The sequence below is a fragment of the Tachypleus tridentatus genome, chromosome 9 (assembly GCF_004210375.1).
Source record: "Tachypleus tridentatus isolate NWPU-2018 chromosome 9, ASM421037v1, whole genome shotgun sequence".
NCBI lineage: Eukaryota > Metazoa > Arthropoda > Merostomata > Xiphosura > Limulidae > Tachypleus > Tachypleus tridentatus.
In genome coordinates, this window is record NC_134833.1 from 67,611,092 (window position 1) to 67,623,480 (window position 12,389).

At 31.6% G+C, this 12,389-nt stretch overlaps 1 protein-coding gene across 10 annotated transcripts in view; it reads right to left on the reverse strand.

The window, feature by feature from the left end:
- The window catches only part of LOC143225394 (DNA-binding protein P3A2-like), a 51,466-nt gene that overhangs the window by 5,644 nt on the left and 33,433 nt on the right, over nt 1–12,389 (reverse strand). For 6 of the 10 annotated variants that reach the window (XR_013013824.1, XM_076454710.1, XM_076454716.1 and 3 more), the window contains 3 exons: nt 11,508–11,687; nt 8,062–8,220; nt 442–643 (listed from right to left, as the gene is read on the reverse strand). Coding sequence is in view for 9 of the 10 variants with exons in the window: in XM_076454710.1 (XP_076310825.1) it covers nt 442–643; nt 8,062–8,220; nt 11,508–11,687 (541 nt within the window). In the remaining variant the exon portion in view is untranslated. The remainder of the gene's footprint in view (nt 1–441; nt 644–8,061; nt 8,221–11,507; nt 11,688–12,389) is intronic. The other 4 variants (XM_076454712.1, XM_076454717.1, XM_076454718.1 and 1 more) reach the window with 2 other exon arrangements.

Consider the following 12,389-nt stretch of genomic DNA (forward strand, 5'->3'; position numbering starts at 1 on the left):
TTCTTGTTCTAAACTAAACCCATTTCCTAAAGTTGTAGTTTTAATAAATATAATAATTCAACCCAAATTATCTCAGCATCATTAGGTAAAAGTTACATTTTTCTTTTTCCCTGAACATAACACTTACTTGGTGGTCACTTGACACTAGGGTCAAACCATCTTAATCATCAAAAGCATAGCTTAACTACTGTAAAATTTACTATTATTGTAACTTTGTATTTATCATTCAGTTACTTGATAAACACTAAGACCAACTTGCTTTTCCACCATCAAATTAAAACTGATTTATTAAATATTTTTTTTCTTAATCTTTGACCAGAGTATGTAGTTTTGAGGCTACCCAATTGTAACTTAAGCACTGTTGTTTGGATAATCTTTTAAAATCTGTATTCCCCATTAGTGGTCACAAATGCTAATGAAACAGAATCCAATAAAGTTTACCATTTTGAGTGCCGTCTTCACCAGTAAAAATAATCTGGCCATCTTGGTTCAATGTTGCTTCAGTTAATGTTGCTAGCATGTCACCATGAAGACTGACATTAAGTGGTAAGAAGTGCTGATTAGTCACTTCGGGATGTGATGCTGCTGCAATCTCTGTTAGGGACTGAACATTCTGGTTCTCTTCAGATGAGGAGCCCTGAATCTGTAATTCAGTGTAAAAGTAACACATACAGATCACAGTGCAGAAACAAAATCTTAAAATATCACAGTGTACTTGTGTCCCCCAGCAGAACAGTGATATGTCTTCAGAATTACAATACTAAAATAAAGGATTGAATTCCCTTGGTGGACATAGAAGATGGCCTAATATGGCTTTGTTATAAGAAAAAACACACACACACAGCACTTGTATTTTGTATAAACTGAAATAACAACACTATAAAAATTCAAACATACAATGCTTTGTAATATTGATATACCTGCAAATTGCCTATCATATGTGAGAAGACTATTTAAAAAATTTAATAATGTTATAATAATATAATGCAAACAACATGAGAACAAAGGAAGGAAGATTTCTACATATAATTAACCCTATGTCCTCTGGCACCGTTTTACAATTCCTTTATGTGTATGGTATTGCATTATATTCAAAATTTAATTAAACCAATTTATTAACAATATAAGTCAGTGAAATAAATATTATAATGTATATTATAATTTGTATTTTTATGTTAAATACACCAGAATTCCTTTGTTTAAAAAAACGTTAAAAAATCTTAAAACTACAGTTTTCACGTCATGTAATTCTTGCACCATGAAACATCTTGACCTTACCAGCGATTCACTCTTAGCTATATGAGCTAGCACTGTACATGAAACATCTTGACCTTAGCAGCAATTCACTCTTAGCCATATAAGCTAGCACTGTACATGTAGTTAGTAAATAAAAGAGTATATAATTGTTATAAAGAGCTCAGTTTACAGCATAATCCATCAAGTTTGACTTGAAATTGGTATACAATTTTCCTCACAGTATACAAGTAACTGTAATTAACATTGTTGTCTACTGTATTTACATTATATTTTACCTAAAAATGCTGCAGGTAGAAAGACAGCTAAACTGCATTTAGGTCTTACTTTTATATTTTAGTTAATTATATACTGTCTGTGTTTTAAAAAATCACAGTTGGGAAGGTTTGATGATTTTTATAAGTTTAAACTGTTGTTGCCTGAATTGTGAAAATATATAAATAAGGTGGCATCATTTGGATGTGCAAATGGTTAGTTAAACAAGTCTGTATGGGAGTTGCCATATTATAATAATAATAATAAAGTCCTGCAGGCACCAGTTGAGAGACTGGCACAAATAACAAGAGACAAAGAACAGGAAAGGAAAATAAAAATAAACTATAAGTGAAAATTTATATGCAAAAACGGCTCGTTTGGGCTGAGAAAACACTTTACATAGAAGAGCGAACAACGTTTCGACATTCTTCGGTCATCGTCAGGTTCACAAAGAAAGAGGTAACTGACCGGAAGCTGACCACATGTTTGAAAGGGGTTGTGTAACTGTGTGTCGAAATGTAGAGGGCGGTATTAGATGTTTGAATATATAATTTTATTTATTTTATTTTATTAATATAGGTATAAAGGCACATAATATAGGTATGATTATTATTTCATCACGGCGACTGTACGAGAAGTGTAAGTTTTTGTGTTTTTCTCAGTGTATTTGTACTTACCTGTTACCATTATGTCTGAACTAGCATACCGTACACCACTATTAACAGTACACGCTCACACGATCGTTAAGAAACTAAGGAATTTAAACCAACGAATTATTAATAGAAGAAATGACATTTATTTTATTCAACAATGTAGAAAAGAACAACTAACCCCTAATTTTGTAAAGGTAAAACTTTCAAAAAATTTTAATACATACACAAACATTATCCAAAATTTACAGAAAAAACTACTGAAAGCCATGTTGAACACAAAATACAAAGAACTACATGACTTACAAAAACAAAAAATGAATCTAGACCATCAACTGGCATGCTGCATTAAACCAGAGATTTACGGACTTATACAACGAAACATAAACCAAATCAATACTAAAAACGACAGAGACAAAAAGATCTGCCACAACAAAAAACTAGAAAAACTAAGATGCAAACAACAGAAAAGACACCAAAACGACAAACCGTTGACTAACCTCATAATTAACAGATCCGACCGTCAATTAAACACAGACAAGAAACAACTACTTAACAAAAGAATCAACTTCGCTATAGCACCTAGGTACATTCCAACCATAGAAATCAAAACATGTTTAGAAGACCTAGCCAGGAGACTTGTGATACTTTCTACAGAGAACAAAAACAAGGAAACAACCAAAAACAACCAACAGAAAGAAGACAACTTAGATAATTTTATTGACATCCAACAGCCAAACTTCCTAGGTAAAATTACAAATTTATATTTTCCAGAAACACCTAAAAACAACATCTTAAACGATTTTTTCAAAGAATTTTCTCACAAAACCATCAACATAATTTCACAAAACAGAAAACTGAAAAACAACCTTACAAAAAGAGACATTAATTGCATTAAAAACCTAAAACAAGACAAAAACATAAAAATTCTAAAAGCAGATAAGGGTAACGCTATAGTCATAATGAACACGAATGAATACATCCAAAAAATGAATAACATCCTATCAGACAAGAACAAATTTAAACCAATACACACAAATCCAACAACGACACACGAGACGCAACTGAACAAATTACTACTACAAATAAAAAAAGGCAACACAATTTCACAAACACTTTATTCCTACCTACGTAAAACCGACTCACGCACACCGCAAATATACGGCATCCCCAAACCTCATAAACCAGATTGTCCATTACGACCAATAATGTCCACATATGAATCGTTTAATTACAACCTTGGTAAATACATAGCATGGGCATTCTCCAAATATGTAACATCAGCCAGCTCATTTATCAAAGACTCTTTTAATTTCAAGTCTAATCTAAATCAACTTAATCATAAAGCCTTAATGGCCAGTTTCGATGTTATATCCCTCTTTACAGAAGTTCCAACCACTGAAGCCTGCAAGATAGCCTTACAACTCTATATCCGAGATCCTAAACCAACTATAGAAATTCACAGTAACCAGTTAGCAACCCTCAAAGAATTCACCACGATAAAGACAAACTTCACGTTCAACAACCAAAACTATATACAAACAAATGGCCTAAGCATGGGCAACCCAGTATCACCAGTTCTAGCCAATATTTTTATGACACAAGTTGAAACACAAGCAATTAACACAGCATTACATCCACCACTATACTGGTACAGATATGTAGATGACACGGTTGCGGGATTCAAATCTACAGAACACATACTAAATTTTTTCAATCACATTAACTCTATACATCCCAACATCAACTTCACATGTGAACAGGAAGAAAACAATCAAATATCATTTCTTAACCTCAAAATTACAAGAACTGATACACAATTTCAAACAGAAATCCACCGAAAAATCACCCATACTGGACTATACATTCCTTGGGACTCAGCACATGAAACAAAACAAAAACTCAACATACTAAGAAACCAAATAAACACAGCCATAAAACTATGCTCACCAGATAAAATTAACGATGAATTAGACAAAATAAAACAATACTTCACCAACATCAATAAGTTTCCTCCACAAACCGTAGAAAACATTATACGCACACATCTAGACAGAAAGCAAAATCAACCAACTAAAGTAAATACAGCTCACGAATCAAAAAACCACGAAACCATATACTGCTGTATACCATATATTCCTGACATCAGCAAACAAATAACCAACATTTGGCAAAAATTAGTAACAAAATATGACATTCCAATTAATACCAAATTTATTCAAAACCCGGCACAAAACTAAGGTCTATACTATGTAAAAACTACACTGACAAACATCACACCAACATTATTTATAAAATACAATGTGATAACTGCCACGACTTCTATATTGGAGAAACAAGTAGAAAAATGGAAACCAGATTCAAAGAACATAAAAAGTCACCTTCACACGTTTTCGAACACTGCAAGTCAAATAAACACAACATAACCATAGAAAACACTCAAATACTAAATAAAGAAACAAACATAAACAAACGCAAAATTAAAGAAGCCTTACTTATACAACAACTTAAACCCAAAATAAACCAATATAAAGGAATGCCTTTATACCTATATTAATAAAATAAAATAAATAAAATTATATATTCAAACATCTAATACCGCCCTCTACATTTCGACACACAGTTACACAACCCCTTTCAAACATGTGGTCAGCTTCCGGTCAGTTACCTCTTTCTTTGTGAACCTGACGATGACCGAAGAAGGTCGAAACGTTGTTCGCTCTTCTATGTAAAAGTGTTTTCTCAGCCCAAACGAGCCGTTTTTGCATATAAATTTCTCAACAAGTGGGTTTCTCGTCATCACTGATTATAAGTGAAAAAAAAAAAGATGTGAAATTGTGCATATCAAAAAACCATGTGCATATTTACATTCCTTAATATTAAACAAGATCTTTAAATATGCATGATTTTACACAGCTAGAGTTAGCGATACTGCTGAGAAAATGAAAAATAATTTATATAGTTGATCCACATCACAATGGGGGTAAAATTGACAATACTCCCGTCTTTCTAAGAAGATCTAAAATCCAATCCCAGAAGGAAACAACGACACATTTTTGATCCTGTGTAAAACCAAAAACCAACACAAACTACTACAAAAAGGAAGAAAAAAACAAAACAAAATGTTTATTCTGTGTGAAAACAAAAACCAACATACACTACTACAAAAAGAAAGAAAGAAAACAGCAAATGTTTGATCATGTGTGAAAATAAAACCCAACATAAACTTCTTTTACTTTCAAGGCATTCTGGAATATATTAAATGGACTTTTGTGTCCATTATAAATCAATGTATCCTAGATTATATAGAAATTCTAACAGTTTTGTGATCAATGTTATTTTGATATTAAACCACATAAGTCTCTAGCCTAACACAATATAGGTTATTAGCATAAAACTTTTAATATTTCAAGTTACTGATGGGGCCTTTTGCATGTTGCCTTAGCTCATTGGACCAACAGCAGTGACATATGAGGTATGGTTGAAGTGCTCATTATTATAGTTTTGTACTGGGTCAGTAAAACACTTTAATTAATATTAGTGGCATTATTACAGAAACAGTGAATTAAAATGAAAATAAGTTGAGATTCATCTTCCCCTCATTCCTAAGAAAATCAACTAAATCAGGAGTCTAGACACATAGTTGGCTGTTGTGCAGCCAATGAGAAAGTATAATATCAAGAAGGCCTATAAAAATACATTACGTCATACTATTCCCAGCAGTAGTGTAGCAAATGCACTTGTTGCTTCAAGGACATAAATGCTTTTTGATAAACTTGTAGAAATCAAAATTGTAGTTGGAACAGGTTACTGTGCTTCACTGAGACCATGGAAATGTCGTCTTTTTTTCAAGTGTTTCACCTTGAAAATAGTATACTGCAGACTACATGCAAGACTGTTTTTTACAGCTCATTACAGTAAGACTATTCATAAAACAAAGTGCCTAAAGGATAAAATCCCTTGTAGCATGACTTGTATCACTGATAAATAATAAATTACACAACAAATTATTCTGCTATTATTACATAACCCACAAGAACATCTAAATTAATACTTACTCTGTTAACATCCATGTGCTAGTGATGTATCCACCCATGATGTTCTAGGTTGGTAACAGTAGAACATCTTATGTACTACTTACTGTGTTAACTTACCTGTGCTAGTGATGTATCCACCTATGATGTTTCAGGTTGAAGACAGTTAATTTACATCTGATGAGCCAAATCCAACAGACTACACTGGAAACTCATGAGGTGTTGTAGGATTGTAACAAGGTGTTTAATGTAACAATAAGTAGCGATACACAGTGCTTTTCCATTAACTAAATACACACCCTTAGTGAAAATTTTCAATATGAAAAACAGTACAACTCAAGGTGTCATTTAAACAGTAAAAACTTCAAAAACATTGTCAATGTGAAGGACTGAAATGAAATTCCATGTTTCAGTGAGAACTGAACGGTAACTAGAACAGTTAATGTAGAAAGTCCAAACTCTTCAAAACTGCTGTTAAGTACCAATTTAGAATTTGCATTTTTAAGTGATACACGACACTATGGTAGAGATCTTGCCAATGAGCTAGCCGTAAGCATGTATGAGAAAGTTATCCCAGTGAGTAAAACACACATTAGCTCAAAGTGTCTTCAATGAATTTGTAGCTATTAAAAACCACTGTATAGGAGAGATAACCATACCAAAAATATGAATGGACTTTAGATTTCAAACAGATAAATTTGTTGATAAATCAAACTTTTTGCATAAGAAAAAAAATAACAACTCTTCCTTGATCTCTTATCAGAATGGCTTTCCAGTATCGTGTCTTATGAAAGTAATTTCCCATGCTTTTAAAAGTTGAAAAATAATTTACAGTACTTAATGAAAACATTGATCTTAAATGTTTTTATACCACTCATACAAAACTCAGAACAAAAATTCAAAACTTTGCAAACTATTATGAAAAAATTATATATTTTTTATTTCTTGTTGTTTTTTAAATTCTTAAACACCTTTATTAAGAAATTCTGCAAGGCTCCCCTCCCCCCGACGTAAAACCTTTTCTGTAATTTAAAAACACTTAAAGTGCATGGAAAAATATTCAAATCACTTATGTATTCTTGCTAGAAAATTTATAAATATGTACAAATACTGTTTAATGAAATTCTTTACTCATATTAATTACTAAAACAAGGTGCAAAAAAATCCTAAACATGCTGTAAAGAGAATAGTTTCTGTGTTATCAACTGAGTAGAAAATTTGTATTTATGAGTTGAGACAAAATAAATAACTGACACTAAGTATGAACATACATTCCTCTGTGTTTACGTAATAATAATAACAAATAATGTTATTCTGCTGAACATAAAATACAGAAGTAAACATATAAAAAGAACTGTCTCAAAAGCAACAAAATGTAAGGAAAGAACTGAAATGAAAGAATTAACATACAAACACATTATAATTCTTTCTGTAAAGAAATTTTATATTCAAAAGCAAAGCCAAAGTACAACACACATTTCAGTATGATGTAAAGAAAACCATTAAAAGTGTTTGAAATGTTACATGTTATCTAGACCTAAATGCCATTGTCTACTTTATACTAATTGCAAAGTGCATTTGTTTTAATTTCCACAAAATTACACAAGGGCTACCTGCACTAGCTGTACACCTTTGGGAGAAGTCAGAAGGAAGGCAGATAACCAATGTCACTAACTCTTTTCAGACTGAATAGGAAGGTTTGATTGTTACTTGTATAATATATTCATGGCCTCATAAGATCTGAAACAAAATTTAATTTTGAGGAACTCTAACTCTAGGATATTATACGAGAAAAATAATTTATAATTATGGTTATTCTTTCTTTAAATGCTGTTGTTTTTTCAAAATGAAATAAGAAAAGAACTTACTTCATTAACAGTCCGAACCTGAGCTTGTGTTCCATCTGGTAAAGTAATGACAGCACTACCTGGATCAATATGTATAATTGAAACTGTTCCATCAGGGTTGCTAATAGTCTGAACCACTGCTGGAGTGTAGTGGGCTGCCAAAGACTGTGTGTATAAACTCTAAAAAGTCACGCACAAAACACCACACACTATTAAAACAATACTCTAAAAGTAACAGAGTCCAGACAGTTATCAATACTTCACAGCTGCAAAAAAACCATAGTATTGAAAGTTCTCACTGACAGTTAGTCCAACAAAATCTTTTAGTTTTTCACCATGGGTTTAGATTTCAGTAAAAAGGAACATCTTATACCAGATATTTACCTCCTTATCACTTATACAGATCTTTCAGTTGACAACACAAAAAAAGTCTTTGATACTGAGAAAATTTAATTCAACATTGTCTCTGATAAATATAACTTAAATTATAAATAAACCTAAACTGGTTTGTCTTTCTAAGGATTACACATTTTATGTTGAGTGTTTACACTAAAGTATTATTTCTATGCTATACTAAAAATCACAAATACATACAAGTTAATAACCTATAATAATGGTAGGTTCAGTAAGATTTGTTCATTACAGGTTTTAGGCCATCTTGTATTGAACCACAAAGCTTGTGTTCGGTTTTTTCAGTTTTCTCAACTGAATATATGTAAAGATCGTACACTCACATTCCAGATAAAAAGCTGGTTTTCTTAGGTTAGTGGTAAAAGGTTTTAGTATTCTACACTTGAATGTACTTTTCTACATCCCATGTTGAATTCCCCCAGGATAACACAAACACACAAAAATGGATATTTATGGTTTTGAATAAAATTATATGAGCATTATTTATGTTAGCTTTATTATTTAAGTGACAGGCTAGAAGGAAGGTATCTAGCAGACACTACCTTCTACCAACTACTGTAGATAGCAAACACTACCTTCTACCAACTACTGCAGATAGCAAACACTACATTCTACCAACTACTGCAGATAGCAAACACTACATTCTACCAACTACTGTAGGTAGCAAACACTACCTTCTACCAACTACTGTAGATAGCAAACACTACCTTCTACCAACTATTATAGATAGTAAACACCAACTTCTACCAACTATTGTAGCCAGTAACACCAATACCTGGGGCTTGTAAATATCACCACAGTATTATTAGGACACTACTGCATTCATAATTTAAAGATCATGTCATATGGAGTCTTGTAGGTACTTCATTTATTTATGAACTCAAATTTACTGCTGGCAAAGACAGGTCAAACTTATAGCACACAACCTCATAACAACATTAAAATTAAGGTTTTTTTTGTCTTATTTTTGAAAATTGAAGAGAAAGTTAACTGATATAACATAGTATGTATACCTGGATGATAGTGGTATTTCTTTAATTGATGAGTATTATGTTCCTCAAAGCTTCATACATACATACAAGAAAGAGAAGAAGAATAAAAGACACTGGAAAGTGAGAACGGAGCTTTATTGAACAGGAGAAGTGAGTTTGGCAATAATATTGAAGTTACTTGAATAGGTGGAGTAACTATGAATTGTAATTTTCATTAACTAATCAACTGTTGGAATAATCAAACACATAAATAATTAGAAATGGTATTTTCTATCAATTGATTATTTCTGTGACAACAGAAATTACCAGAACTTATATTAATAAATTATTGGATTAAACAAAAACAACAAAAAAAGAGGAAATACTAAAAATATGTTTTCACTAGTTTACAAGACATGAAGTAATTGACTGTAACCATTAAATAGCCCACCACAGAATATATTGTGCTTAGTTTATTTCCTTCAGTTATAAATTACTCATGTATACTTTTCAATACAGATGTATTATTTTCAGCAGCTTTTGAAACGCACTAACTGTCTGCCTGCACCCCATCTGTCCAAAAAGCATAAATTCTATCGTTAAGAGTTAATTTTCTATAATGTTTGTGTGTATGTGTATAATGTGGGAAGAAATATTGTTTTGTATGTTTAAAATAGTGTGATATTTCTGTTTATGTTTTTTTAACTTTCTACCCGAACATATCCCTTCATGGACTAATTAGAAATGAAAATAATATATATTTCCTAATTTGTCCACTAGATGACACTTTCTCTATATTTACATATAACCATGCTAACACTTTTTTGTGCTTTTGATTCATTTTTGTAATATTCCTTCAGTTTTCTGTGATCAAATACCTTTCCTTTACCATGATCCAGGAAACACATGCAAGCTTACAATCCCCACAGTCTTACATGCCAATTCAAAAATCAAATGATTAAGTTAAACAAAATGTATTCTTTTTAAGTAAGAAATGTAACATGGCAGAGAACTGCACATGTAACTTACTCAATTCAACAGATTGCACTGTGGTTATAACTAAACAGTAATTTGGTGAAAGTAATGAACCCTAATCAAGAAATAGCAGAGAACATATTCAAATAGTCGAAAGTAAATCAAACATAGTGAAGCACTGGTAATTATTAAAAGTGCTTATGTACTTCTCACTGAATACAAAGTAGGCCATCAGCTTAGTGCAAGCTGAGACAACACTTATTTAAAAGATAAATGGTAATAACTTATCAATCGATATGGTATGAATATGATGTCCTGATAAAAGTGTAATCCAAAAAAATCTAGTAAGCAATAACTTGATTTTTTTAAAAGTTTCATCATACCACGAGAAATATCATTACACATAACATGTGCACTTTCAATTGGCCCCCAAATCAAGTGATCTAAATACTTACTTGTTATTAAAGACAGTTGTTGGCAGTAATAATTTAGTGTGAACATTTCTAAAGCAAAGACACATACAGTGCTGCACAACCTACAACTTACAGCATTGTGAAGATAATAAACCCTAATTAGGCCCCAAACCTTTCATGACTCACTACAAATTATATTTTTGAAACAAGGTTTCAACAAAATACTTCCTTGAAGTGTAATCAATAAAAATATTACACAAAGAAAGTTCTGATGACACTATGTAAACATTCAATAGAAAACAAGCCTCAACAGATGAAAGCTATTACAATTATATTAAAAACACTCTCTTGCTAAATATCAAATGGGTAATGAAGTCTATAAGAGTAAAGCATGTAATCAGGTCAACCAATCATTACACTCACACCACATTTATTTTTGTATACTCTACTATATTTCTTCTTGATATTCAGAGTAAAACAGCCACCCAGGTTTTGTAAGCCACTTGAATTATTTTTTTAAAAACAATACATTTATCCTTACAAGTTTTCAAATATTATTATTGATTTTCTTTATTAAAATAAACAGTTACATAAAATATTTGTATCAATGATAACAACATTTTTAGAAAAGATAAAAGATGACATTTGTATGTTACAAATGAGCAGAAAATGCTGCTGAAAGAAGAGTTAAACTCACCCTAGCTGATCCAGTTAGTGACCTATCCACAGACATGGCAGGAGCCTGCGAAGTTTTCTGACTTTCATCGATTATTTTCTTATTATCTACTTCCTCAGTGAAAGTTGGTAAAAGATCTTCTCGACCATGATACTTATAACAGTTGATGACTATTTGTCTTAGAGCATGAGTCCACGATACCTTGGCCATAAAAACATTCTATCTAAACTTTGTTACTTAAAAACACGGTCAAGAAGTTAAAAAAAAAAGTACTAATATTTCAAAGTGTTGAAATCATAATGCACCTAAAATAAACTTAATAAGAATTTAAGCCTTATTATCATTATAAAATATTTTACACCATACATTACTGGGACAATACGGGACCTACTGCTCTATCCTATAAAATTATGATAACCCACATTTGTTATCTTGCATTTATTATAATTCAAACCCGTCTTCCATTTATTTACCCAACTCAGTAAATGATCTGAACCCTTCTGTAAATCAGTAACATCCTCTTCACAGCCAGTAACATCCAAGAACTTGATATCATCTGTAAATTTAGCTAACTTATTGGCTATTCCTTCATATATATCAATGATGTAAATCAAAATGAGCAAAACACTGAACCTAATGGAGCAACAATTACCATTTTCATCCAGATGTTCTTTAATTTCCACCCTCTTAATCATTTCTATATTTGAAGTTAACAATAAATCTAAAATAACATTGTTTCTAGTAGGTTCTTTGACTAGTTGGTGAAGAAAACCATCCTGAACAGTTTCCAAAAACCTCTCTCTCTCATGGCTTTCTCTTAATATGTCTGAAATGAAAATCACCCATAATTATAACTTCATTAACAGCTGAAATCTTAATCTCATTGTTACATTATTACTATCA